The following is a 27,035-nucleotide window of genomic DNA, read 5'->3' as shown; positions in this document are numbered from 1 at the left end:
GGCATCACCCTTTTCCCTCGCCACCCGATGTGTCCCTGATCGGGCTCCTTTACCAGGCCATGTGAAAATCAGCCTATATAACCCCATCGGATGCCGCGCAGAAAGGCTGCCGACCGCACGGGTCCGGTCAAGACCCGGTCTCGCAGCGGTTGCAAAGAATGCCGGGCGAGTCGTGTCCGGTGCGACACTAAGAAACCCGTTTGCACACGCTGCTGGGAGAAAGGATTGTCATGTTCTACGAATCTCGTGCTTAAATGGGAGTCAGAATTCATCAGCCGTGGGATGGCTTTTGGGCGTGCGGGTGTGTGGAATAAAGCCCGTCCCGGCATCACTCAGCCTGCCTCGCGATCCCCACCCTCCTCCCCAGCGTCTCTCTCGCCAGATGATGTGCGCGAGTGGTGCCCGGTGCCGACGGTTCGGCCTTGGGGCTTTATCAACAGCGGAATTTCGACTTTTGAACGACCAGACCAGGTGAATGTGAGTTTGAATGAGCCCGGCACTGTCGTTTCTGTCGTCGGGACCTCAGGCGGACCAATATCAAGAAGCATGGCGGCCGATTCACCGTGGCCTATGTCGCATGGACACCATGTTCTCGATATGAGGGAGCTCGTGGCGGGCTTCAACCTCGCCCCCGCCCCGTCTGCCTCGCTTTTCCCGGGAATCTCCAAGTTGGGACATACAGAACTATTCGAATATTATCTCCAACAGGTCTGCCCTCGAACTACGCCAAGTAAGACACTATCTTCGCCTTTTGCCTCGGTGATCTTGCCTTTTTGTCTGTCCGCGTCTCCCACATTGTTCAAGGCCATCCAAGCGTTGGGCGCCTGCCACTGGTCCCGATTCGATCCAAGCTACAGTGCTGTTGGGCTGCGCTTTAAATCCGATGCCTTACGGGACCTCCGCCGCCGTTTCTCTTGCGAAGGCTCTGTGGTGTGCAGCACGGACCCCGAGCTTCTGGTCATCATGATGATGCTCTGTCTCTATGAGATTGTCGACAAGTGCGACCAACAGTGGACAATCCACCTGAAGGGTGCCAAGGAACTGATTCACTTGCGGAGGCAACAAGCGACTACGCTTTCTCAACCTTCCACGACACTAGATCCCGTCTCCGCCTTTGCGGAACATTTCTTTGCCTTCCAGGACGTCATGGGCCGAACAGCCTGCGGCGAGGAGGTTTCGTTTGGAACTGACTACTGGAAGGCTGATGAGCAACGCGTCGATCTTTGGATGGGATGCAGTCCGGAGCTGGTTTCCATCCTCTCGACCATCACAGAAATGAGCCGGACCCGGCGCCAGCTGACCTCGGATGCCGCCCGCATGGCATTTTCTCTGCGCGCCGCTTCGCTCGAACACCAGCTTGAGGTTTTGGTTCAGGACGTCGGGGATGGTGATGACGAGACCCTTGCATCTGTGGCAGAGGCTAAGCGGCTGGCGGCAGTGCTCTACCTACACTGTGCGTTATATGGTGCAAGCCCGGTCACCCCGTTAGTCGTGACATACGTCCGTCAGATCCTGCAACTCGTGTCGGACCTGCTCGACCGTGGCTCACTAGCCACCGCGACATGGCCTGTCTTCGTGGCGGCGGTAGAGCTTGACCCAGCCCACGATGAGATTTGGTCGGGCCCCGAGATCGCCTCGGGGCGGCCTATTGTACTGCGCGCCTTAGCTGCTCTTGGTGAGTCAACCATCTCCAACATCGCACGCACTCGGGCAGTGATCGTCCAGGTGTGGCAATCCCGTGATTTGGACTTGGTCAAAGGGTTACCCTCTATGGATTGCAATGACTGGGAATGGTACGTGGCGCCCATTAGCACGGCGATGAGCCTGGCATGATGTATTTCTGGCCCCATTTAGCCGGTATTGTATAGATAGATGCTTGTACTATAGCCAAAATCGAGTTTTGTGTATACTTTGATAAGTTAATCTAGAGGTGTATCTTTGATATACTCCAAGCTGCATAGTTCAGAGGCCCGCATAATATTCAGAGTCGAATCATTCAACAATAATCAATCGCCAAGGTGGTCGTAAAAGTACCTACAGGTACTTTGACCTCCACATTTAGTACCGTGCTACCAAAGTACCCCCAGGTACCAAGTGCGCAGAGCGGGGCATTCCGGAAGCGGTTTAGCCCATCATCTGATTCTCTCCACCTTGGGGAAACCCGCCTGTTGCGCTGATCTTCACTGCGCATTGTCTCTGGCATTGGACACACTCAAAGAAATACCTGTGACCATGATTTTGGTTTCGCACTGAACCATTACCAATGGTGGCAAGAAATGATGCTGTTTGCTGAGGGTTAATCTCTATGAAATTCAGAGATCAAGACATGGCGGAAGTTCGGCCTTCACCTAGGCGGAGCGCGTCCTCCCACGCGTTTGAGAGCAAGCTCAGCCAGCAACTATCGCAGCCTGGTCATCCCGATCTCAGTCGCCCATTGGAGGCTCCGTCGCACTCCCCCAAGTCACGTTCATTGTCCGATGCCTCTAGGCCGCCCTCTTTCACCCAGCCCTCCACGGGTGATTTGAGCCGTCCGCCTAGCAAAGATGATACTGCAATTTCCTCGCTGCCTGCAACACCCAGACGGTCCGGTCTTCAACCTCCAGTCCTTTCCTTAAACCTTCCGTCGAAATCGACTCCTTCCCCCTCACTCACCACCCGCGCTCCTCTCTCCCCCAAGCTTGATTCCTCTCACATCTACAGCTCCCCAGGCTCAGTGCTTCCACGACGGTCTCGTGGCCTAGACTTTTCTCGTGCTTGCACCAATCTACACCATTCGATCCTCGCCGAGTCCTCTCCCGATTCATCACCTACCATTGGGGGCCGGGGTATGACGATCCCGCAGCGTCGCGAGTCGCCTGGGTCGACCTCTGTCCCACCTTTCTCGACGTCGGGTCCTGCAGATCGTGCAACAATCTCGAGCTCTGTTTCGAGTGTGAACATGATGGAATCAGACACCAGCAGTAGTGAAGAGGACGATGAGCCCATGATGGGTGATCGCGACGACATCATGATCACTAACACGCCGCAGGCGTCGCGGCTGGCCAGTGGGCCGAGTCCCTTTGCGACGGGCAATATTCAAAGTCCCGGCAACGAATGGAATGGCGGTTATTCACAGGCTGCGGCCAGTCTCATGAGCTTCCAGCGGGCACGGTTCCGCAAAGGACGCAGTCGACACAGCTCCAGCAGCGCGAGCGGCAACAGCTCCAAGCCCAGCCCAGGTCCCCACTCTCCTCCGGTCATGAAAAGTGTGGAGAACCCGAATGGAGGGTACTTCGGCCCGCGTCAGACCGCCAATGGGCGACGTGAGAGTTTGAGCATGGGCACCCGCGACCTGCGCCTATCAGACCTGAGCGACGACGGGGAATATCGCGCAGCCCGTAGTGGAAGTCCAACTGCTGCGCGTTCGGAATCTGGTCCCTTGGGAGTAATCCGTCGTGCAGTTACCCGACGAGGAAGCCTACTGGTAAGGATCTTCTTGTCCAGCCCCTTTTGTGTGATCTTGTGTATGATCTTGTGCCCTTTTTCTTACCAGTTGATTTAGCCGAAAACCAAAACTTTTGCTCGTATCCGTGCCGCTCTGATGGAAGAGGGTGCGCCCGTCGACAGCGACATGAAACGGGAAGCAGAAGTCATCCGGCAGGTCCGCGACACCGAACCTGAAACATCTCCTACTCTGAGTACTTTCCCATCACTTCAGCCATCGAATCATTGCAGTGCGCAAGACCTAGATGACGGCCCCGCCAAATCCAGCTCGACGAACTCCAATACGAGCAGCTTTGGCAAGCAGGCTACTCGCAACTCGGGAGGTGTAGAATTTTGGAATTCGTTTGACGAGCGCTATCGAACCCCGCCGCCCCTGCGCCAGATGGGTGCCTCTTCTGCTCCTGATGATGATATATCGATGGACATGACGCCGTCGACGACGATCGGGTCGATTGCGCCCGACTCTGCCAAACCACGATCTCGCTCATCGACCCCACATCCCCCAGCGGCCATCGGGGAACTGCGGCGCAAACGGCGTCGCGAAGATGACTTTGACCCCAATCTTTTCAAGCGCCGAGCTGTCTCCCCCAGCGTGAGCGCCCAGAGCAGTCCGGTGTTGGCCAACTCCTCTACTGTGAATGACACCGGGCCGAATATCTGGGGTCCCCCTGCGAAGCCGGGGCTTGGTGCGCCTTTCTCCGAGCGACCCAGCACGGAGAATGGCAACCGAACCACACCTCATGGGACTGCAAAACGCGTGGGGTTGCAGGGGATGACCGAGGCCAGCGACGGGTTTATGAATATGAGCATCGATTAAGGTGAACTTGATTTCTCTTCTTTCTTCTGTTCTTTTCCAATCTTTTATTTATTCGGCGGGGTTTGGTTCGACTGTTTCGCAATTCATCTTTGGCGTCGGGGCGTGTCAATTCTTTTTCATTCCCTCATTTTTTAGGGGGGTTTTCTGATTCTCTGGCATGGTGTTGGGGCATTTTGTTGTATCATACCACTCGAACTTTTCTGCGCGCAAACAAGATAGTCAACAAGCATATATTCAGTCACTCCTCACTCTTTGAAATATTTTTCTGTTGCTTTTTCTATTACCTTTTATCTATTGTTAATTTTTAGATATATTAGCCTCGCAGAACGCGTTTCGTTAGACCATAGGGTAAAGTAATGATAGCGTTCTATAGTAGTATATATAAAACTACTATATCCTTCTTCTTTCTTCTTTCTTTCTTCTTTCTTCTTTCTTCTTCTTTTTCTCATCTAATTCATGGCCTCCAATGCAAAGCGAGGCCGCAGTTCGTGTTTATTTCATGAATCCCAAGCACTTTGCATCTTGAGGTCGTATACTTCACCTGCCCAAGTGGCACGGGCCACGTGCTTATCCTCCGCACCTCCCACCCCACGCACCTCTCCGTGTCGGTGACTTCAATTGCTTGAGTTGCCGGCTTCTCCTCTTTTTTTTTCACACTTCCTGTTCTAATATGGCTTCCACTGTTGAGCTCGCATCCTCTTTCATCGAGGGTGCCCCTCCCGGCGAGGTATGCATATCACCCCTCTCGGGCATCCCACCCCAAGTCACCCCGAATCAAAAGTGTTGGAAGACCTCAACTGACACTGATTTTCTTTCAGCTTGCCGATGTCACTGCTGGTAACACGCTCTCCCTCCTCGTTCTGCCTCTTCCCGCTCCGGTCCCATCCCCGCACTCCCAGCTTCTGTCTGCGAATGTTTATGCTGAGTCCCCCTGCTACAACAGATGTGCAGGCCTTGACCTCGGAGGGAGAGAACATCATTCCCTCACTCATTCCCGCATTCGAACGATACAATGAGCGGCAACTCGCAACCGTGAAGTTGCCGGGCTCTAGTCAGGAGGTGGGCTTGTCTGCTGGAATAACCGCCCCGATTTCCCCGCCGAGATGCTGACCTGTTCTTCTTGTGGAAAAGGTCATTGTGAGTGAATTTAACAAATTGGAGGATAACCGATACTTCGACACGGAGAGCCAGACCTCGTTTGAGGTCGACCACACCAACCAGGTAGGTCGGAACGGACCCCGACTGGAAGCACTGAGTTGAAGGCTTACCGTGGTTGGATGCTGGATATAGACCGCGTCGGCGGCTCAATCTGCTCCTCTGGAGTCGCAGAATGCCGACTTGATGTAAGGGGTTCCACGCGGCTGGCTCCTGTGCGAGATGGTTGCTGATCAATCGTAGTAAATCGCTGCTCAAGTCGCTCGGTATCCACGCCCGCGAGCACTACCCCAGCTGCTCATATGGGGTCTACCCCATTGAAAATGATTCTGCCGTCGCGATCCTTGTGGTTTCCAACCGCTATTCACCCAACAACTTCTGGTACGTGGCTTGCGTCTGCTATGGCTATCCATGGCGTCTGGTGCGGCAATGAAGCTAATCATTGCGGATGTTCTCCCCTGCAGGAACGGTCGTTTCCGAGCTATCTACCAAGTGCCTGCATCCTCGTCATCCACCGTGACCGGCAAGATCCACGTCGACGTGCACTACTACGAGGACGGCAACGTGGCACTCAACACCACCAAACCCGTTAGTCTGTCCGTTCCCTCTGCATCAGCGGAGTCGATTATCTCGCGCATTGCAACAGCCGAGCGCGATTACCACGAAGAATTGAACAGGGCCTTTGTCCAAATGGCTGAAGGGGCATTCAAGGGTCTCCGGAGGCAGCTGCCCATTACACGACAGAAGGTGGAATGGGAGAAGGTTGGTGGATATCGACTGGGACAGGACATTTCGGGCGGCAAGGGCCGGTAGAGCAGTCCGGTCATGGAGAAGAGGGCTAGTGATGGATGTACTGACGAACCGATATATCCCTGTGATTTCGCAACATGACTGTTCAGTGACAGCTTTTTCCCGTGCCGGACTTCGATCCATTGCATATTGCACCAGTTCCCACCCCCCTATGACCGAACTGGACTACCCAACAGACCCGCGTGGGCGATCTACCGTAGAACCATGAAACCTCACTTTATTTCTTTCTTCACTCCTTTTACCCCTTATCCTTCATCGCCAGGGAGCTGAATAAGCAAACCCGTCGTAGCCTCGGCCCTTAAGTAGGATCATTTGGTGTCCATTCCTACGTCTACTTCTCGAACAACATCTGCTGTAAACCATGATGCAGCACTTCTCTCGCTTCATCAAGTCTGGTCCTGGTCTAGAAAAGACTCTGCGTCTAATCCAGGCCGTCGCCCAGATCGGAGCTGCCCTCAGCGTGGGCAGCTTAGCCGTGCAATTAACGACGGCCAAACTGCAATTTTCCTTGGGTAGGTTCGGATTGAAGACCAATTTCGCGCGCGCAATTGATCTCTGGAGTCGGGAGTTACTGACAGCGGTTATGTGCTCAGCGCGAAAGTACTTTCGCTTCTTCAATTTCATCGACTCGTTCCAGCGCGTCTCTGTATTGCTAGGCAAAGAGGGAATCGGCTCGGTGGCCGCATGGCTGGAGCTGGCTAAATGGACCTGTTTTGGATTGTATTTTGTCTTGGAGGACTTGACGATTGTAATTCCCCTTTCTCTCTCTCTCTCTCTCTCTCTCGTGGACCTGTAACTGACCCACTCAGCTTCACGCGATGAGCGTATACGCGGTACCATGGAATGACCGAGTCCTGCGCGAGGCCAACCAATTCTGGTTCTATGCCCTTCTTTTTTCGCTTGCCGGCGGCGGCTGGGCGCTTCTTTCTGCGCCTACGCAGCAGCACAAGTCAGCCTCGACCAAGAACCACGGCGGGAAGAAGAAGAGCACGAAGGGCCAGAAGCTGCCTGCGAAGTCAGCTCCCCATCATCCTCAAGTGCCTGCGCTCGTGAGACAGATGGTCGTTGATGGTTGCGACTTGCTGATTCCCGGGTCGTTCCTGGGCTGGATCCCCACGGGAGACTTGGTGGTTGGGGGGACAGCGGTGGTGAGCACTGTGCTGACGGGGCGGGTGATCTGGGAGGTGGTGTGATAGATGTATTTTAGATTAATAGACTGGGATGTATTCAGAGAGAGGAAAAAAAATATTTTTTTTTTAATAAAAAAAAAAAACAAAAAATGGACTCGCGGGGAATCGAACCCCGGACCACCCCCATGCTAAGGGGGTATTATACCACTAAACCACAAGCCCAACTGTGTGGTGGGTGCCTGAGAAATGTGTTTGAACAGCGAGAGCACTCTAGAACGCATAAAATCAATTGTCGTTAAACTAAATAATGATTTCTTATAGACTGGGGTTGATACTAGTCTATACACCCCCGATGGGAATGAGAAAAACCCACAGGCTGAGATTTCCTCGGCAGGCAGACTTGGTAGTGGCTAGTTCAAAGAACCCGAGGGCAAGTTGAAAGACGAATTTCGAATACACCCCAATGAAACCCAAGAGACAATGCTAGGTGATATTGCTTGCTTAAACGTCGAGCTAAATCTTCAACGCCGATGAATTCACACCCACAAATCCCAATAAACCATGTCCCTAGATGCGATAGTGCGCCATGTTCTTCTTAATTTCATCCACGATCTCGACGGCCTCCAGGGCATTACGAGACTCAAAGTCATACCGCTTCTGCTCCGTGGCGTCGTTGCCACGCAGGACCACAACGCGGAAGCTCTTCGGGTGTCGTCGACTGACCTTACAGCCCACGACATCGTTGAAGCCGATCGACCGTGTCTTGGCATCGGACCCGGTCTTGCCCGTCTCGGCGGGCATGATGTGCATGTAGTCGTTGTCAAAGGTCAAGATGCGGTGGTTCGAGGCCGTGAAGGTCATGGGCTGTTTGCGGAAGACATGGTAGCGCCGGTAGTAGCCACCGATGAGGTCTTGCTTTTGGGAGAGCGACGACAGCATGCGCTGGCCTCCCTTCTTGCCCTTCTTCACTGTCGTCGGGTTGCTACTATCAACCATGAGCGGTGCATTGGGAGACGAGCTCCCCGGGGAACCGCCCAGTGAGAGCGGCCCGGCACCAAAGCGACGGCGGACGAGATCAAGTTCTGTGATGTTGCCCAGTGCCTCCACAGTGCGATCCAGTGGAGCAATGGTGTTCGACCCCATGACCTTCAGCAAATAATTGCCCTTGTCTAGGCCCCAGCGCTTGCACACCGAGTCCAGAAGCTCGGCAATGTAGCTGTCCGTCGATGTGTTGAGGGTCATGACGTGCGCAGAGGCTTCCAGGTTAATGAAGCGGACCTTCAAAGTCTTTGATACCCCGAGGCGGGGCGTTGCGTGCGAGACAGGCACTGCCGGCCGATCCGCCGGAGTAAGCGTACTGTCATTGAGCGCGGACGAGAATGGCTGCCCCAGAATAGGGTTCTGACGGGGCGGGGCGGGTTTGGCCTGCGTAGCGGGTTGTGTGCTCGACACTGCGAGACCTACCGGCTGGTCACTTTCATCAGACCCGAGGCTCTGGCTGAACTGCGGGTACAACCGTTCATTCTCTTGAAACTCTGTCTTTGAAGCCTCCACGAGCGCAAACTCATCATATGGCTTGCCTCGTGACCGCCCGCGTGCCTTGCTGGCTTGGTTGTTATTCGATGTGAAGTCGGTCATTGGGAGGGTCCGCCCAAGCGCCGGAAAGTCGTACTCGACTTCGCCATCCTCCACCATTCGAAGAGTCCATCGGTTCACGGTCAACTTCTCGCGCTCGATGGACGGGTCACGCGCATCTTCCGAGTACTTCCAGAGGGCCAGGCCGATCGTCTCGGCCACAGTGACGGGAGCAGGTTGTTCGGCGAGTTTCGACTCTCGCATGAGCGGCAGATCTAGAGGGTCTTCGGGGTCTGACGCAAAGGGAGCGTATATCTTCAAATACAACGAATCGTCCTGGCCTCGCCCGGAGAGCACCATAAACTTCTCCACCGGGTTACTGGGTGCACGCTTGCGAGCCTTGAGTTGTCGGGTCAGCAGACTGACTGGCTGTATTGTACTGATAGGTCGAGGCGGGGGCAGGTCTTGTAACTCAGGAGCTGGGGTTTTTGACTTGCGCGGCGAAGCGTTCTGTGGTCCTGTACCCGGGGGTAACTTGTGCATTGATATCATAGGCGATGATGCACCCAAAGTACCGGTTATGCCCACACCAGCCAGCAGCAGCGAGCCAGAGCCTGCCGTGGCGTCAAATTCGGAGGAAAGCGCAGAGCCCACGGACTCGGCGCCTGAATCCTCGGCCTCGTCGGGTAAATCTTCTGCGGCGATGCTTTCATCTCCTCGGCTGCCAGTCCGTTCTCGCCGTTTGCGCCGATGCTCCTCCACCTGATCAGTCGCAGAGAACTGAACTTGACCCTGTCTGTAAGACCGTAGATCAGCGTCGTTATCTGTGGAAATATCGCTGCTGGTAGTCGTATCTCGCCGTGGACGTTCCTTGGAAGTAACTGCAGTCCCCAGGGATCCTGTGCGGTAGTGTGTGGCGACATTATGGGTCGACGGAGACGTGATCATAACCTCCGGTCGATCGCGGTGGTCGGTGGAGCGGATGGGAGAAGAGTCGGCTCGATCCCGACGGAGTGGCATTTTATGAAACTTAATTTGATCGACAGCCCTGGAAAATGTAAGGAATAGCCGAAATATTCGGTGCAACAAAGAACCAACCTGCGAGCGTTGTCCCCATCGTCATCGCTCTCATCACTCAAGTCACTGCTATCGTCGTCCTCGGCTTCGGCCTGTCTCTGGTTCTCTTGATGTTGTCGTTCCCGCCGACCTTTCTTCTTTTGTGCTCGTCCATGGTGTCGTCGTCCGGTGATGTCCATGTTGTTCTTGCCAGTGACCATGCCCCCTTCTTCATCATCACCGTCTTCTAGGCCAAGACCCTGGAGTTCACTCCGAGCGCCATTAGCATCGCGGGCCGCCAATCGATAATACTCTGATGAGACAGTCGCTGTAGTCGGAATCGGAGGGGGAGTACGGGCGCTTGATGTGGGCGGCGCTCTGGGTATTGGGGTTTGCCGAGGCGGTTGACCAGCCTGCGGCACGAAATCCGGGGGTGTTGAGAATGGCGTTGTTCACATTGATGAGGCGGTCACCAATTCCGTCTTTGATTGTGGAAAGATACGATGAGCGCAATTGCCAGATCGTAAAACTGCCCGGAAACCAATGCTTAGCGTCCTCTCGCAGCGAATAGAGGGGTAGAGGGCGTACTCCTCGTTATGAAGGAGAGACATTTTCCTCGGTTCCCACCGTAAAATATGTTTACACCAGAGGCCAAGAAGAGAGAGTACAGTCAAAAGCGATGGGGTTGTTAAAGCGCAGTCACGGTATGTAGCAACAGACTCGTCAGAGCTGAAACCGCATGTTCATTCAGGACATGCGCAGGGGGGAGACATGCGCTGATCTACCAGAGTAGAAGAGAAGAATGAGTCTCGAACAGGACCAGCCCAGCGACAAGAGTAAGGATAAAGCGAGATTTAAGTGAAGGGAGTGGGAAGAATGAAGCGGTCTCCGCGGATCGTTTCCCCGCCAGGCGGATCAACACACGGTGGAGGTGCTATCTCTCAGGCATCTATAAGGCATTCACCAGGCACTCATAAGGCATCATTCAGGCACATGCTCAGTACACAGAAAACAGGTTAGGGGATCCATTTGACCTCTTAGTAGTATATAGGGCGGCGAGCTCAGTAGTATATGCTATAATTGGCTTATAAGATTGGTTATAGTATAAAATATATAACTAGGGCTGCTATATTCTTAAAATATTTTAATATTTTAAGATAAATATTATATTATATAATAGATAAATATAGGCTAAAAAAGAGGTTAGCTAAACCTATTTTATACTAAATATAAAAATATATGGTTGAAGGTTATTATAGTACTACTATTTATTATATCAAAAAAAACTTAAATCCTAGGCTTTAAATTAATAGAGGATAGCGAAGAGATCGAGACATTTCCGCCCTAGATATACTTATCTTACGAAGGGGTCTAAGGATAAAAGGGCTCTAGGCAGAAATGGGCGCTAGACATATTGCGTTCCTTATAGCAGCGCTTTAGAAATACTTCGGGTTAATAATCGGGAAGAGGCAATAGTAAATTAGGAGGATTTGGAGGGGAGGAATAAAATAGTAGATAGGAAGGGGTACAGAGGGGAGTAGAACTTGGGAGGGAATGAATTTTAAGTGTCGAATAGGGACTTAAAATATGTTGGAGATGTCCTTTTGACCTAGAGATTGTGCTGTAAAGTAGATAAAATCTAACTCCTAAAACAATGAGAGCTGTTTCTAGCGCCAGAATCTTGAATCTTAACTAGTAATTATATATAAAATAATTAGAAATATAGTTCGAATGTATATAAAATATATAAACCACAGGTTTCTACCTATGTATATCATTTAACTACCTGTGGGTACTTAAAACCTACCTGTAATTATTACTTAGCTACCTACTACCTATATATAACTAAAGAAACCCTGCCTATTACCTACTAAGAACCGGGTAATAGGTACCTCGTTTAGATAGACCCGCGGATCGTATCGAGGTCTAGCTTTTTGAAGACCCAAACCAGGCGAGTTATGGCTGTAAGGATCAGGATTGCAAACTATCTGTGGATACACAAGATAAAAATCCTATTTCTTTGCTTAAGGACCAGATCAGATACTCTATAGCAAGGCACTCTTGATATATGCATTACCCCCCTCTTTCATATGTATTAGGAGGGAATTAAGCATCCAGTTCCCATGGATAATTTGCGACCCTCAATGATGACATACAACTTGATACAAATTGATAGGCCTCTAATTCAGCTACCGCAATCCTAAGGCTGTAGCCTAGCGAAATAGATGCGGCCCAGGGCGAAGACAATGTATGTCCAATAAGATAAAAGTGTGTACAAGGCTGTCATTGATAGACAGGCGTGAGCAGGGCACTGTGGGTCCAAATCCAAACATTCCAACGGCATGCCGATATCGAGAGTCGATAGATTGCAGGATCGTAATGGAAAAAGAAAAGAAAAGAAAAAGCCCTATGGTTTGTTAGCAGGATTCAGGCAATGTTTCATAGAACCCTGGAAGATTGTGCTGCTGTACATTAGATTATTCAACTACCTAGCATTCTGCAACTATATAAGCAGTCTTCATCTAACTCTTGTGGCCTGGTACCACAAACCCAATATAATGCTATATCTACTTTCTCTTATACTCGTCCTTGGTCAAGTCCAGGGCTTGACCATCGAGCCCAGACAGAAAAAAGAGCCAGATTGGATGAATTGGAGTGAAGAAGGTTTGTGGGTTCCTTTGAGTTCATTCTACTGCGAATGCATATCTAATCTGCCCTTAGATATACGGGACAATTATGAACATTTGTACAGTGGTCCGACAGTGAACCTAGGCCCCGGACAGGAACACGAGTCCAACGCAGAGAGGTACTTTGACTTTCATTTTGCAAGTTATCAAGACTATTGGGAACAGTACCCCGGGGTCGTGTTCCGAAGGAAAAATGGGTTCCATGGGAAATAACCGTTTATGGCAGCCTCTCGATTACCTGGTATCGGATCAAGCCAAGACAGCTATCCCTATATTGCCACCGCAGTATGTACTTGACACGCTCTTTTCACCATTGTCCCCCCAGCCACTAATCGAGAGAAAGAGCCCCGCCAGGCTTGGCAATCCCAAAGAGTATATCTATTGGGATATGGTCCAGAGGGGGGCCGGGGACAACGCCATCCTGGTGGATCTAGTGTCCTACGACACGGATTTTGAGGCATTTAAATTCTTCGGAACCATCGCAGATCAGCGAGACGACATCTTCCCAAACTCCACGTCCAAGACCCGTAGATTTTACCCACCTACAGACGATTGCGGCCAAGTCATGTCATCTCCCGATACGACGAGGCGCCATACGTGGTACATTTCGAAGACGAGCAGACCTGGAAGGACAACAATCTGGAATATCGCAAACTTTGCCTGATATACAAGTCTGAGCCGGCCCACACCATCCATTACTTCTACTATACAGCGTGGCCGAACTCGCAGGGAATCGATCCCGACAAGCTCGAATTTATGCTGGAGCAGGTCAACGAAAAATTCACCAACCAGAAAATCATCGGCAATTGCTTATGGGGCAAAGGTCGAACGGGGACGTGGTTCGAGGCGTGGGCCATCTACCAGGCGACGGTGGTGGCCAAAAGCACCGAGTGGTTCTTCTCTTCGCCGGACCCCATTAAGGATTACACAGTCAAGATCCACCATCAGCGCAACAACATGATTGACAGCGCAAACCAATACGTTTACCTCTATCAGAAGTGGGCGCGACGGATGTGGGATCGCGTGTCTGAGAAAGCGTGAAATGCATCAAAAGTACGGTTTGACTCGGCGTGTTCAACTCGTCCATATCCATGGATGTCATAGATTTGATGTTTGATGTTTGAGGGATGGGATGGATGTGATAAAGCTGAGGGATATAAAACTACGGGACTCTAAGTAACCCATAAACTATTCGATGTGGTTCAGATGTGAATCAGTGTATTGGAATGCTAGTCGGATGTAAAGATCTATCATCCATATCTTCGACATGAAGAAAAGCCTGCAAATAGAACAGTGTGTACAATACAAATCAAGGCAACAATGGGCCATCACTTGGCCTTGGTTTTGGCCTTGCGGCCCTTTTTGGGCTTCTCCTCGTCATCAATGAAATCATCGTCCTTTTTCGCCTTCTTTCCCTTGGCAGCTGCCTTCTTCTTCTTGGGCAAGCTCACATACTTATCCTTCTTCAGGTCAAGTTCCTCGCTCTCGTCGTCTTTGGCCTCCTCAACAACTTCCTCTTCGTCCGATTCCTCAATAGCATCTTCAAGATCCGGCTTTTCCTTGGGTCCCTTCTTGGGGGCAACCACACTGCTGGCTTTCATGAAGGGAAGCGGGTGCGAGCGTTGGTTGTACAACCGCGTAAAAGTGGCCTTGGTCTGGGTCTCCAGTTTGACCTTGGACTCATCCATGGGCCCCAACCCCAATTCAATCATGGCGTCGAAATCCTCGCGGGTCAGGAAATACGCATCCATGAAATCAATCACACTGTCAACGCAATCCTTGCCCTCGTCCATCATCCGTCGAACCAATTTGTCCCAAACCAGAGGCATGTACTGCTGGCGGATCTCATCCCGGTTGCCCGATGTGCGAAGACGCATATGACCCTGGATCTCCTTGACAAAACGCGACATTTTTCCTGCAAAACCGAGCTGGTCAGTTTCTCTACGTGGGAATGGCGGGAAATAGCAGGCTTACCTTGTTTACTATTCTGTCCCAACCAACTCGTAAAGCCAGGCCTGTCGTTCATCATTCCGAACTGGAAACTCGCCGGCCGCACAAAGCTGAACGCGGCGTGGGTGGGCATGAGACTCCATTGCTGCTGGGTTCCGTGAATCATGCGGTCGACAAGATCCCCTTCACTGATACTTGAGGCCGCATTGTCGGCCAGCTCAAGCCGCTTGAGATTATCTTCTTTGCCCTGGTAGCCCCTGGACAGAGTGGGCTGGGTTCTGAGATAATTCTCCTGGAGCATCAAGTAACTGAACTCGTGGTCGTTAAAGTAAAGCTCGATCTTGTCGTTCAGCGTCGCGCTGGAGCTGGGAGAGAACATCTGAGGGCTGAGGATCTTGCTGACAATATCCCATGGTTTCAGTATCACATGCTTTTCCCACGCCTTCGACATCTCCTTGCCCTTGTCAAAGTCGAGGCTCTGCAAATCCAGCCTTGCGGTGGATAACATGTTGATGACTTGGCGGATATCGGCATGCGTTCCTTGAATGAGACTATCGAGCACAGGGGGCGGAATCTTGAGGCCTTCTCGGAAACAGATAGTGGACAGCCGAGCCCGAATCTGGTCTGCTGTCGGGCGCCTGAACGGAATCTCATAGGTGACAAAGTCAAAGGGCTTCATCTTGGGGAGCCTCCGCTCGTTGCAAATCAGGATGAGCGGTATCTTAGTCTTTTTGGCAATGGCTGCAACAGCTCCGACACCCCCGCGGTCACCGGCGGACATCCCATCGACTTCGTCCATGATTAGCACGAGCTTTTTCTTCTCGCTCTGGACAGCTTGGCCCGCTCCAGCAAAATAGCCTTGCAAGGACGTCGTATCGAGCACTCCCAAGGTACCAGTCTCTACCAGCTTCTTGCTTCTCGTATCACTGGCATTGGTCTCCACAATGTCAAATCCTTCCAGCTTGGCCACCAGATGTGCCGCCGTAGTTTTGCCGATTCCCGGAGGCCCGTGGATCATGATTGCGCGGTACACCCCTGAACCGTCTTTACCGCCATTCTTGAACCCGATTTTGGCATTCCTATGCCAGTTTCGCAGCCAAGTCTGGATCTTCTCTACCGCGGCCTTGTTGCCACAAAGAGCACTGGTGGCAGTTGGCGCATACTTTGTAGTCCAGAGTTCGGCATTGAAATTGGATGCGGGGGCAGAAGGCTTCCCGGAGGCAGTGGTGCTAGGTCCCTTCGGCAGAGCGGCCTTTCTGTTTCTCTCTTCCTCCTCAATCTCGGCCGCCATCTTCCGGACCTTTGCCTCGTCAGCTTTCATCTTGGCCTCATACTGTTCAGCGGCCTTTCCGTCGCCACCATTCGCGGGCAATCGCCGAATTAGTTCGAACAGACCGTCCTCGCTGATCGTCTTGATCTTGTGCTTTGCAATAGTCTCAAGCTTTTTGGGGCCAGCGTCGCTACCGAGGACAACATAGCTAGTCTTGGAGCTAGGCGCTCCCACAACTTTGCCGCCATATCTCTTCACCAGTTCTTGGCCCTCTTCTCGACCGAGAGTCTCCTGAATACCGGTGAAAACAAATGATAACCCGGCTAGACAGTTGGGCTGTCCAATGGGCAGCTCCTTGGTTCCTGCGGCCCCCGGAGACCGGGAACGCTGTGCACCAAAGGGGAAGGCTTTCTTATCCATAGACTTCGCAGGCGGCGACGGTGGTTTGACCATGGGAATGCTGTCAAAGATGTCTTGAATCTCTTTGCTTTCGGGGCGATCCTGCTTCTTGGGACTGGCCTTTGGTCTCTTGGCAACGGGCGATGCGGACGCGTTTGATTTGGGCGCGGCTTTCTTGGTATTCCGGTAGTCGCCATCCTCATCCTTGTCCACAAGGGCTTCTGACTTGCGTTTACGTCCCGGTCGTGATGCCTTCGGCGCAGGCTTGGGCAGATCTTCCATGACTACATCGTCGTCTTCGTCGTGAGAAGGTTGCTTCTTCTGGGGGTTTTTGGGTGCAGCAGTTGCTGGCTTGACTTCAAGCACCTCAAAGTCATCGTCATCATCGCTGTCACCTGCTGCGACATAATTATCGTCTCCTCTTCCGGGCTTTCCATATTCGGTGGCGAAGATGTCATCACCGCCGAGATTCTCATCCTCAATCTTAGGGGTGTCTTTCTTGGCGGAGCCTCGAGAAGATTTAACGGCGAGCTCATCGGCAGTTTTTTTGTTCTTCGATTTAGTGCTTGCCTTGTCGTTCATGTCATCAGGCTGAGGTTCTTCGGCCGTCTTGGCCTTGGATGGCCTTCCACGCTTCTTGCTGGAGGCAAAGTAGTCGGACGTGGAGGTAGGTTCATCTTTCGATTCCTGGTGCTTCCTATGGGGGTTTCTTGTTAGTTATGATTCCGAGTAATGTAGAAACTCGAACCAATGAGACGCACGGTTGACTCTTGGGCTTCGCTTTGGGAGTCGGTGGCTTTACGGGCGCAGGCCCATCATCTTCATCGCTGTCATCCACAACTTTCCTGCTGCCTGTAGGGTTGTGAGACCTCTAGTCCAAGGAATGGGAGGGGTGTTCGAATCGTACGCTTCTTCCTCGCGACAGATGGGTCCTGCATTATTGGATCCGAACGTCAGCAACTTTCTTGGATAAAACCAAGATAGACATCAACATATCCAAAGGCGGCAATCGCCTGGCAAGATCGCTCTAGTATGGGGATCACAACTCACCTCTTTCTTCGCGGGCGAGGCAGCGGTGTCGCCTTGACTTGGCTTGCCACCAAAGAAACTTCGGATGTCTGGAGCCATGATCAAGGCTGAACATCCACCCTAAATCCGTGAAAGTAACTTGACCCGGAGAATTCGGGATGAACAAGACAGCAAGAGCAGATCGCTGGGTGCTCCCAAGATCCCCGAGACGCGCCGTTCGCCGGGGAGACGTGTATGGATGACTAAGGAACACGGTGGGCACGTGCACAGTACTTTCTGCCCCTTTGGGATTAGTGTCGTTGAAATGTGCTCCGTAAATCCGCCCGACTCCAGCATCAACTGCGTCGTCTCCCCTCGGCTACAATGGGTCCCCAGATCAAGATGTTTGCAGGGCCCTTGTCAACCTGCACTCGGCCAACCTGTGAGGATTCAATGCCATCAACCGCGTGGATTATCCTGTAATAGCTGACAAGTGACAATAGGCCTGGCAAGCTCGGTCTTTTCTCTCTCCCGATGCTTTTCAACCACTTCGCCCAACCTGAACTGGCTCGCCCCCAAGTTCGCCGAGAAATCCAAGTCTCCTAAGGGTCGGCCTCATGTCGCGACCGGAGGATCTACCCGCGGGACAACGGTGGTTTGGGGAGATTTCGGGCTGCGCATGAAAGACCATGATCGCCGCATGCCTTCGTCGGCGCTGAAAATCGCAGAAGAGACCATCAAGCGGCGGCTGCGAGGCATGAACTACAAGCTCTACAAGCGAGTGAGTGCCAACATTGGTGTCTACACCAAGGGTAATGAGCAGCGTATGGGTAAAGGAAAGGGCAAGTTCGACTACTGGACAGTACGGCTTCCTGTCAGCCGTGTCGTTTTTGAATTGAAGGGAGATTTGCACGAAAAGATTGCCCGGGAGGCTTTTAGATTGGCGGGTCACAAATTGCCGGGTATGTTCTCTTGGTCTCGCAATGACTTGTACTCTTCAGCCTGGGATGCTAATCCCCGTCTCTCTCCAGGTCTCTGGGAATTCGTTAAGAAGGATGACCCGCCGGTCGTTGGTATCACGAAACTCGGTAATGGTAAAACCCTCGAATCCCTCAAGCGAGCGCGCAGGGATCCGCCTCTGGGTACCAACAAACTCGACACCCCACCGAAGAGCACATCCTCCAGTCCCTCCCCTTCTCAATAAATCATCATCCTCCGCCTTCCTGCTCTCCTCATGTGTCTCATCTTGAATCGGCTACGCCCCAACACCAGATCCAGGTCCATACCCCTGCTGTTTCCTGGTTTTCTCGCCCGGAGCGTCGGATCTAAAATCTTTTTGTATATTATCATCAGCCTTTTGCGCGTGTTCTGGGGCCATGAAACCAATTGACCCTGACGAATGTTTTGTCTTGATACTGGAAGTTTAGACTCAACGAAAGATAATCTTAGCATTTACCTGCTTCTCCGGTGCCGGACTTGTCGGTAAACAGCTTTTGTGCTATCGCCTCATCTTCTCTGTCGGGACTTGCGGACTCGTCCGTTCCTAGCTCGGTGTTGATCTCACTTCTTGTATGTGCCGCATTGCCTAGGTAATCGGTTAGTTCCCCGGTTCAACTGGCAAGGAATGAAGCGACAAACCACCCAATTGACCGGTCTGTTTCAAAGGACTCTTCGTGACTATACGGATGGACTCATATCTGGAGTAGTGGATTAGCCCATGTGGATTTGCGGAGTGGTTGACCCAGAATCACTTACTGCGTGCTCTCCCCGCCAGGTTCCATGTCAATGAGTCTGGGGTCCGACATGTTGATATTTGAAACGGAATTTTATTACAGATTGTGTAGATGATAGTAGAGAATGATCAAGCGGGGGGAAATGGCTGCTTGAGTAGTGACGAGATGTGATGACGTAGGTTCAACAGCCACCTGAGCAGGGTTCAGCGCTATCCACGAAATACCGAGACTTGATGGTGACAGTGAGGGGAGCTTCTAGTGATTTTACCAAAATCTATTGTAATTACTCTCTGGGGTAAATTGATAGTCTCAGACACTATACTCGAACATGCTAAGACAGATGCAGATTGCGCTACTCGATAAACAACAGCTAGCCACAGCAATTTGGAACGCCAAAATCCACCTCAGCGGTTACCTTCATGCACCTTAGAAAAGGAAAGATGAACTAAAAGTCCCGTCAAGCCAAGGGCATTCCGGGTTCTCGGACGGCGCAATAAAGCTCCATCTCATACGACCTGAAAACCAGCCCCTTTAGTGTACATTCATGATTCATCCATTGTTTTGTTTTGGTGGTTTTGAGATTATCTAGAAATCCATGCCCATCAAGTAACTAGAAGGGAGTTAATAAGAAAATCCCGTGGGGTTTGCCAGTGTAAGACATACCTCTCATAGATGCGCATAAACTTGGCCACGAAAGCCTCGAGATGGAAAATCACTTTCTGTATTGGAATTAGCATTAGCAGGATCAATGGGAGCATGCCAACAATTTCTCATTGCTTACGCTGCCCAGCTTGATCCGGTGCTCGTAGAAAGCGGACCACTTGATCACGTCGGATTTGAGGGCGTCGTCGACTTGTCCGACAAGCTTAAATGTCAAGGTCTGCCGCAAGCACAGTTAGTATCATCATACACTTCTTTTTCTTCCAGCACGCAGAAGTATACCTTGAGAATAGTCGTCGGCGGTATGCAGTGGGTCAGAAGATCGTAAAGACGAGCTCGGACCTGCAAGAGACGAGCTGGCGAGCGTTCTGCCAGGATCTCATCGGCCGTTACCGAGATGAGAGCTTCCCAGTCTGGGGGCGGGATAGGGCTCTTATCCGTGACTTTTTCACTAGAACACCCAAATCTGTAAGTCCCAAAAGCCGTATCAAGGGAACATAAAAGAAGTCACTTACTTTTGCGCATAGATAGCCTCGAACATGAGGAGCGCACGACGCAAGTTCCGCCCACTCTCCTTTGCAATTCTCGCATTGAGCCCTTCGGCCTCTGTCCATCCCTCTCGTTTCCCCGCAATGCGAAGCGCCGAGCAAATATCGCTCTCAGTGGGCGCAGCAACCCTGACCAGCAGGGTCCGAGACCGGATCGGGGCAATGATATTGGAGGTGCTGTTGGCGAGAAGAATCAGGCGTAGGTTGGGGCTGTATTTCTCCATGGTCCGACGCAGTGCAGCCTGAGCATCGCGCGTCAAATGGTCGGCCTCATTGATCACGACAACCTTGAATCGTTGCTTGGCCGAGAGATCCACCTGTTGCGTTTGCGCCACCTCCTTGAGCAGTTCCTGGACCACGACACGGTCATAATTACCGACGTCGGCCGGGGTGATCTCGAGGTGGTAGATAGAGGAGACGATGTTGAATTCCAGCTTGCGGTTGCTCGTCGTTTGGAACACTCGGGCATCGATCTTGATCTTCTCAACTCCCGGGCCATACAGCTCTTTCAGTGTCGCAATGATCCGTGTTTTTTTGCCTGCTCCTGATGGTCCATATACGAGCAGATGGGGGAAGTCTCCGCTTTGGGCCTGTGCAGTAGATTCCGAGGAATCAGCAGCTATCCAACTTGCGCACAAGCCAGAGGCGAAAAGTCACTTACCAAAGACCGAAGGCGATCAGAGAGTTCGGGGTGGTATGAAAGGGCATCGAGAGTCCGTGGACGCAGCTTATCGACAAGGAGAGCCATTGCAATGATGTGGTCTCTTATCTGGGAGTTGGAAAATCTCTTGAATGTAGGAACTGGCGATGCGATTGATTTGGGGAAACGCGTCCGAACGCGCGCCTCATTAAATTGTGGTCCGTGCACGTTCTTCTCTGCGGTCTCTATATGCCTCTAGACGAGATATTTACTACCACGAGAGCAATTGAAGATGAATGAAATTTACATGTTATATGTACAGCCAGATATCTCTATGGACATCACACAACCCTTTTTGAACTCCGAGGTATATAGTACATGCAAATTTTGGTTGGAGATGAGATGCTGTAGGAAACATGACTGCTGATCTTCCCGGCCACTACCAAGGGCTAACCCCAAAATATATCGCCAATGGCTTTGGTCAGTAACTCAGATGGCGTGGTTATGATGGGATGGCCTTGAGTACGCCATTGTCATCGTATTTCGCTTCTGGTGGGGAGTCAGCCAAGCGGACAAAGCGCAACAAGAGGCAAAGCAACTTACTGAAGAAGGTATAGGACAATGTAATAGTATCGATGCCCTTCATGTTAGGATCCGTTGCGAAGTCGGGATCAATGAAAAAGAAGACCGGCATATCGACCGACTCGCCCGCATTGAGTTTCTGCTCCTCAAAGCAGAAGCACTGGATCTTGCTAAAGTATGGCGCCACCTGGCCCGGAGTGACACTATATGTTGCCACGCCAATGATATCGTGGGGGCTCTTGTTTGTTGCCGTGTAGAAAGCCAGCGCAGTCTCGCCGGGCAGTACCCGCACCTCGCGCTGTTGCGGGGTAAACTTCCAGGGCATCACATCGGACACGGAGGCATTGAAGGTGATGCGCAGGCGGCGCGAGTCGGTAACGGGGGTCACGCGCGAAGCGGTGTCGCCCTCGCCGCCGCGGTGGGTAAGGACGGGTTGACCGTTCCAGCCGGTCTGTTGGCAGATCTGGAGATGGGAGAACAATGTTAATCTCGGCACCATAAGAGCAAAATACATAGGCTTCCAGCGGCAAAGGGCCGATCCCACGAACCATTTTGTACAGAGGGACGGATCCATAGGCAAGCGCAACGGTTCCGAGGATGAGACTGATGGTATAATACCTGAGCAGGGACACAGTCAGTAAATGCCAAACACAATCCATAGCTTCCCAACGATAGCTCACATTGTAGATGTGTTTCGGTGCTGCGATTGCGGCGTATTAAAAGGCGCTGCGGATGCATGGCGTTGCTGGCGAAGCAAGGAATTCCTCGAGAAGTATCTTTTCTCTGCCCCAAAAATGCCCGTTCTGGCAAATGACCGCTGTGGAATAGTTCCATTTAGTGCACAGCGTCCCCATAGGGGAAGCAAGCGAGAAAACATGGCTCTAGGATGCTCCGGTGGGATTGAGAGCATCGAAGTCAATTGCAGGGCAAAGGATCTCCGCCACGTGACTGGTGCTATCGGTCTTATCGATAAGCCTGCAATGACAGCGCCGGCGATCGTGTTTCTATTCTGCAAAAGTATTCATTTATTTATTTTTTTGTTTAAATTGATTTTGCTAGATTTTATGTGCTTTTGTGAATTTTCATATAGCTCGAGAATAAATAGGTAATTCATTGTCTATTACATAAGTGTGTTGTTTACTCAAGATTGTTTACCCCAAGTATTGATATAGTTCTAGTCTAATGAGCGTTCTCAGATGTAACCTTGCTCTCAATAAACATAGCGATCCTTCGGCCTTCCTCTATATGCCCCAGATAGCTCATTGTTTCTCCAAGTTCTCCAGCTTCCTCCTCGCTCGAGCCATCAGCTCCCGGAGTCTCTCGGTGCCCTTGCTATCGACAAACTCCAGGATATTGACGATCTTCTCCCGACTCTCATCCATGGTAAAAATAAAGATGTACTCCCCTCGATAGGCCCACTCCTCATCCGAGAGAGCTTTGTCTTTCACCTCATCGCGAAAGATTGCTAAACTAGTTGCCCAGACCGTCACCTGGCGCTTTTCTTCGTTTTCGAAGATCTCTTTAGGAAAGACGGGAAAACCTGAGAGGACGTTTCTCAGGTTTTGGACGTGATGTGCAAACGTGTTCGGGTCCAGATCGGGCGGAACGGAGATCGATGACGGTGCGAATTTATGGATTGATGTGGGGGCCAGAACGGCAAGGAAGGAATCTGCCGAGAGGCTTTTAAACCCGTCGATAAATGTGAGAGCAGTCTGACGGAGCGTGGATGGCATGGTAAGAAGAATAATGCTAATTGTTGAAAAAAAAAAAACTGGAGTGCGTCAATCCAAGAATCCTGGTCTTTATAGATTGGAATTCGGAGTTAAATGTTTACCTCCGACTGTTTACTCAAGACGCATTGGATTTAGTATCGGTAAAAGATGCCAGAAGGAGAGTGATATGAATAGTTCATGAGGGTTGTAGGAGAGAAAAATGGCCGAGACTAGTAGATCCGAGAAGAAGCGCCCAGGTAACGGGATGTACTCCATGAACACCACAGTGTATCCTCTAATGCCGCGAAAAGAGACCCAAAAAGACCATGCCTACATACTCTTGCTCATATCGCGGGGGTAGAATGCGAGACAGGTAGTCGGGCCAGCCTGGCATTGGGACGAGACGCTGCATAGCCTTGATATATTCCCAGTGCTCGGGGTACCAACCAGCATATTCCCAGTCAAGGATGGCTGTCACGCGGCCGCTTTCATCGACGAGAATATTTCGGGGGGCGAAATACCCATGGGTGAAAACAATATCATGGCCCTCCATAAGCGCGTGTTTAGCGTAGTGCCGCAATAGATCCGGTGCTTTGCCAACGAGGTCCTCTAAGAGGAACTCATTGAATGCCCGCTCCGAGTCGAAGGGACCGCATTCAATAGAGCAAGTTCGTCCGATCATAGCTTTCCCACGATCCACAGCCCCAGTATAATCACCTTTCATGTCGCCAAGTTAGGAAATATATGAATGAAGTTGATCAGCTATCGAAAGTTTCTGACCCGAGCTCATTGAGTCCCATGCTTCGTCAAGTTGTTTGCTAGGCATGTAATCCATCACGAACGCTGTCATCTTGCCGTTTCCCCAATAGATACCATGAACCTTGGGCACTGGGCTTGTGGTGTTTTTTGCAATGAAGCCAAGATTGTGTACTTCATGGATGCGGAGATTCGGACCTGGTTTCACGACCAGACTGTCGTTCAGTCGGACGACCTTGCGGTCGAACAAAGAGTGAATGATCCGTTCTTGATCGGGGTTTGCTCTTGGCCAGGAGGATGTTCTTGGCTGGGAGTTGATTGTTGCTCCATCGTTGTCATCCTCGGACGTGTGAATGCTTCCAGTTGGGCTGTGGAAGTGGAAAGTGTAGTGTACAGAGGTGGCGGGGATACAGCCGAGCATGGTATCTAATCTCGTCATTGGGTACTTGGATGGGCTTTCAATTCAGGTAGAAATTAGTATCTATGTGTGGGAATAATGATCAAAACTTTGAACTAGGCAGAACTGCCTGTTCAAGTTAAATCAGATGGTGATTCGGAATACCCTTGGAGGGTCTAGTCTTAAGTTCAAGTTTGGTAGGTCTGGTTATACGTCCAACGATTTGGGCCTATAGAAGCCTTAAGGGTCAGCAATGCGGCAGTCAGTAGCACATGAGATTCCAAGGAAGTGTAGATCTTTGCTTTGCCTTGTTCAACAGCCAACTCGCTGCCTTGACGTCTTTTCACAACATCAGATAGAGTACCAGGCACCTCAAGCGGCAAGGGCTATTGAAATAATGGAGAAGACACATGGTAGGCAACAATGGTCAGGCACAACAACCCTATTAGGTCATAGAATGGTCTAAAGTAAAACATAATAATACGGATAGTAATACAATCCGAGAGCTCGTAGGATATCATGAGACCATCCCCGATTCCCTCGCTGAAAGACAATCTAATTCAACACGCTGGTGGTGATTCGACCAAAGACTCCTCGGATCATGCTGGGCTTCTCGCGAAGACAAGTAAAAAGAATAGCAGCACTCATGGCAAATGCAATGCGCTCGCGGTATTGGTACTAAGCAAAAAGATCCAAGCGTCAGCACCCCACGACAGTTCTGGAAAACGCCACATAGAGGGCTGGGGAGACGGAAAGGGGAAAGGCTAAAGGATGGAGGGGTGTAACCCTGACACAGACAGGGCCGGATGCATACCTTCTTATCATACAACCGTGGCAAAACGGTGGCCGCAGCTCTAGGTGCCACAAATAGTGCCAGCTCCTGGCGTTTCCGTGCTTTCTCGACCAGCGCACTCCACCCACACATGAGACATCCCGCCCCGACGCAGAGACCCGAGTCCCACATCAAGGGCGTGACTGTCTCCCGGTCAAAAATCTTGGGACCAATCCTCGTCCGCGCAAGGCACACGGAATAGTAGAAGAGGCTCACAAAGGAGGCGAGGAAAGCAGATGACTGAGCGGCATCGGAGATGGCGCGGCCACATGCGGCCGCGGACTTCATTCGCCGTAGGCGTAGAACAATCTGCAGAGGGATGTAGGTTGCACAGGCAAATTTAAAGGTCCTGGCAAAGCGATACACCGCGTGTTTCTCACAACTAGAGCCGCAGCCCATGTGTACCATTTCGCATGGAATTGGAATCGTTTTGGATGGATCCCCCCACTGCTCCGGCCAGTGATAGTCCCGGCACATGGACTGCAGGAGGGGCGCTTGTCCTGTATCCTTGCCATAGACGAAAACCCCCCGACGAACGCGACGCAGGGCCTCGATCAAACGTGAGTCCACTTGAGCAGCTTCCCCGATCCATTTCTCATAGGTTCGAGGTAACCGTTCTGGAAGGTAGAACCACGCCCACATGACTATCGCTGCGCTGGCCGCGAAAACCCCTGCGTCAGCCAGACCTGGCGCCAGGGACTCGGCCACCGTCCAGCGGTTCTGAGCTTTGCGGCAGCGAGCCCAACGGGTCCACGCGATACACGCTACCACATCCACTGCTCTCGTGACCGTAAAGAGAGTAAGGTCCATGGTCCTCCCGGCTAGCTCCGGACGGCGATGCTCAAGCGGATTGGCTGCATCTTGGGAGTGTTTTGCTTGACTCGGGGAGTTCGGTGTATTTTGGATATGTTCCGTCCGAACACGGGGTTTGTTAAGGAGCTGGAAACTGAGCCATGCTGACAGAAATGCACTGGTAAATCGAATCAAGCGGTCGAGCCGTTGAGAAATCCGTATGTCGCCATTGGAAGACCCAACGGCGACCAACGCGTATAGCTGATATAGTAATACCGGCAGCACGCCCGCACCACCGATTAGCGAGGCACAAAATGTTGCAAAGCTGTCGACGCGCAACGGACTAATCAAGATTTGAGCCAGCTATTGAACTCCATTGTCAGTTTTGCATCGAGGACGATAATCTCATCAAACGCGATATCAATGATTCGGAGACACAGAGCAAGAGCCAACCCACCTCTTGAAGCTTCTGCTCCACCGTCCCGTCCTTGCTGAGTCGCCGCACATAAGAGACGAGCTTTGGAGTAACCGAAGATAAATACCCGAGCGCATAGGCACGGAGAATGCTAAATCGGGGGTGTTAGCCAGAGCCACCTCATGGGTTGCACCAGGGCAGATCGCGTGGACTCACGGTTTGAGGATCCTAGCATTCCTGTCCCGACGACTCAGGATGGTCGGTTCCATGTTGCCGGAAATCTTCATGTCATGACCCGTCGGGAAAGGGTCGGCATCGCACTCGTCCGACTAATCGGTACTCGACGAGACGTTAGCCGGGCTTTTCACCGCAGGTCACCAATCGGAGAACAATAGGGTTGAAGAAGACGAACCACCCAGGACGTGTCCGTGGATGACAATTGCACTCCGAAAATGAGGTAGTATTCTCCGCGAATGGCAGGACCAACCTGACACCTGCCCGTTGAGTATCTTGAATATCTTTTTTCCCCCCTCTGATCAACTGTGGATCTGTGTGACGGCCGAGCTTATGTACGCGAAATTGAGAGCGCGTCAGAGAAGGGGGGGTTGAACCTCGGCTCCTTAGGGGG

The 27,035-nt window shown here is 51.6% G+C and overlaps 13 protein-coding genes across 13 annotated transcripts; 6 read left to right on the top strand and 7 right to left on the bottom strand.

Moving 5' to 3' along the window:
• Positions 1-90: 90 nt before the first annotated feature.
• Positions 91-1,833, top strand: NUU61_010158 (Zn(II)2Cys6 transcription factor; the record flags this gene model as incomplete). Its single annotated transcript, XM_056660683.1, has 1 exon — positions 91-1,833. The coding sequence occupies one exon, from the start codon at positions 91-93 to the stop codon at positions 1,831-1,833; it is 1,743 nt and encodes a 580-aa protein (XP_056507181.1).
• Positions 1,834-2,326: 493 nt separating this feature from the next.
• Positions 2,327-4,300, top strand: NUU61_010157 (uncharacterized protein; the record flags this gene model as incomplete). Its single annotated transcript, XM_056660682.1, has 2 exons — positions 2,327-3,463; positions 3,542-4,300. 2 exons carry the CDS (start codon positions 2,327-2,329, stop codon positions 4,298-4,300), a joined length of 1,896 nt encoding a protein of 631 aa, XP_056507180.1.
• A 670-nt stretch (positions 4,301-4,970) lies between these two features.
• On the top strand, positions 4,971-6,268 carry NUU61_010156 (F-actin-capping protein subunit alpha; the record flags this gene model as incomplete). Its single annotated transcript, XM_056660681.1, has 7 exons — positions 4,971-5,027; positions 5,119-5,178; positions 5,252-5,359; positions 5,432-5,521; positions 5,591-5,643; positions 5,699-5,836; positions 5,920-6,268. 7 exons carry the CDS (start codon positions 4,971-4,973, stop codon positions 6,266-6,268), a joined length of 855 nt encoding a protein of 284 aa, XP_056507179.1.
• A 358-nt stretch (positions 6,269-6,626) lies between these two features.
• On the top strand, positions 6,627-7,458 carry NUU61_010155 (peroxin-11B Pex11B-Penicillium chrysogenum; the record flags this gene model as incomplete). Its single annotated transcript, XM_056660680.1, has 2 exons — positions 6,627-7,013; positions 7,075-7,458. 2 exons carry the CDS (start codon positions 6,627-6,629, stop codon positions 7,456-7,458), a joined length of 771 nt encoding a protein of 256 aa, XP_056507178.1.
• Positions 7,459-7,962: 504 nt separating this feature from the next.
• Positions 7,963-10,637, bottom strand: NUU61_010154 (Sin1 family protein; the record flags this gene model as incomplete). The annotated part of the gene is made up of 4 exons (XM_056660679.1): positions 7,963-10,018; positions 10,069-10,286; positions 10,339-10,555; positions 10,615-10,637. The coding sequence occupies 4 exons, from the start codon at positions 10,635-10,637 to the stop codon at positions 7,963-7,965; spliced, it is 2,514 nt and encodes an 837-aa protein (XP_056507177.1).
• Positions 10,638-13,101: 2,464 nt separating this feature from the next.
• NUU61_010153 (uncharacterized protein) lies at positions 13,102-13,754 on the top strand (the record flags this gene model as incomplete). The annotated part of the gene is made up of 2 exons (XM_056660678.1): positions 13,102-13,229; positions 13,277-13,754. 2 exons carry the CDS (start codon positions 13,102-13,104, stop codon positions 13,752-13,754), a joined length of 606 nt encoding a protein of 201 aa, XP_056507176.1.
• A 287-nt stretch (positions 13,755-14,041) lies between these two features.
• Positions 14,042-17,460, bottom strand: NUU61_010152 (replication factor C subunit 1; the record flags this gene model as incomplete). The annotated part of the gene is made up of 5 exons (XM_056660677.1): positions 14,042-14,628; positions 14,688-17,029; positions 17,094-17,184; positions 17,240-17,264; positions 17,383-17,460. The coding sequence occupies 5 exons, from the start codon at positions 17,458-17,460 to the stop codon at positions 14,042-14,044; spliced, it is 3,123 nt and encodes a 1,040-aa protein (XP_056507175.1).
• A 264-nt stretch (positions 17,461-17,724) lies between these two features.
• Positions 17,725-18,544, top strand: NUU61_010151 (mitochondrial 54S ribosomal protein uL16m; the record flags this gene model as incomplete). Its single annotated transcript, XM_056660676.1, has 2 exons — positions 17,725-17,782; positions 17,844-18,544. The coding sequence occupies 2 exons, from the start codon at positions 17,725-17,727 to the stop codon at positions 18,542-18,544; spliced, it is 759 nt and encodes a 252-aa protein (XP_056507174.1).
• Positions 18,545-18,595: 51 nt separating this feature from the next.
• On the bottom strand, positions 18,596-19,145 carry NUU61_010150 (uncharacterized protein; the record flags this gene model as incomplete). Its single annotated transcript, XM_056660675.1, has 3 exons — positions 18,596-18,732; positions 18,797-18,906; positions 19,096-19,145. The coding sequence occupies 3 exons, from the start codon at positions 19,143-19,145 to the stop codon at positions 18,596-18,598; spliced, it is 297 nt and encodes a 98-aa protein (XP_056507173.1).
• Positions 19,146-19,658: 513 nt separating this feature from the next.
• NUU61_010149 (replication factor C subunit 5) lies at positions 19,659-21,029 on the bottom strand (the record flags this gene model as incomplete). Its single annotated transcript, XM_056660674.1, has 6 exons — positions 19,659-19,683; positions 19,737-19,792; positions 19,855-19,953; positions 20,016-20,184; positions 20,249-20,871; positions 20,943-21,029. 6 exons carry the CDS (start codon positions 21,027-21,029, stop codon positions 19,659-19,661), a joined length of 1,059 nt encoding a protein of 352 aa, XP_056507172.1.
• A 394-nt stretch (positions 21,030-21,423) lies between these two features.
• NUU61_010148 (cytochrome c oxidase assembly protein) lies at positions 21,424-22,002 on the bottom strand (the record flags this gene model as incomplete). Its single annotated transcript, XM_056660673.1, has 1 exon — positions 21,424-22,002. The coding sequence occupies one exon, from the start codon at positions 22,000-22,002 to the stop codon at positions 21,424-21,426; it is 579 nt and encodes a 192-aa protein (XP_056507171.1).
• A 760-nt stretch (positions 22,003-22,762) lies between these two features.
• Positions 22,763-24,410, bottom strand: NUU61_010147 (aminoglycoside phosphotransferase family protein; the record flags this gene model as incomplete). Its single annotated transcript, XM_056660672.1, has 3 exons — positions 22,763-23,252; positions 23,554-23,932; positions 23,996-24,410. The coding sequence occupies 3 exons, from the start codon at positions 24,408-24,410 to the stop codon at positions 22,763-22,765; spliced, it is 1,284 nt and encodes a 427-aa protein (XP_056507170.1).
• Positions 24,411-24,923: 513 nt separating this feature from the next.
• Positions 24,924-26,694, bottom strand: NUU61_010146 (uncharacterized protein; the record flags this gene model as incomplete). The annotated part of the gene is made up of 4 exons (XM_056660671.1): positions 24,924-25,046; positions 25,183-26,355; positions 26,450-26,558; positions 26,624-26,694. The coding sequence occupies 4 exons, from the start codon at positions 26,692-26,694 to the stop codon at positions 24,924-24,926; spliced, it is 1,476 nt and encodes a 491-aa protein (XP_056507169.1).
• Positions 26,695-27,035: the final 341 nt, after the last annotated feature.

The sequence above is a fragment of the Penicillium alfredii genome, assembly GCF_028826965.1.
Source record: "Penicillium alfredii strain IBT 34128 chromosome Unknown utg000012l_segment0_segment0, whole genome shotgun sequence".
NCBI classification, from domain to species: domain Eukaryota; kingdom Fungi; phylum Ascomycota; class Eurotiomycetes; order Eurotiales; family Aspergillaceae; genus Penicillium; species Penicillium alfredii.
This window is presented reverse-complemented; position numbering and strand designations above follow the sequence as displayed.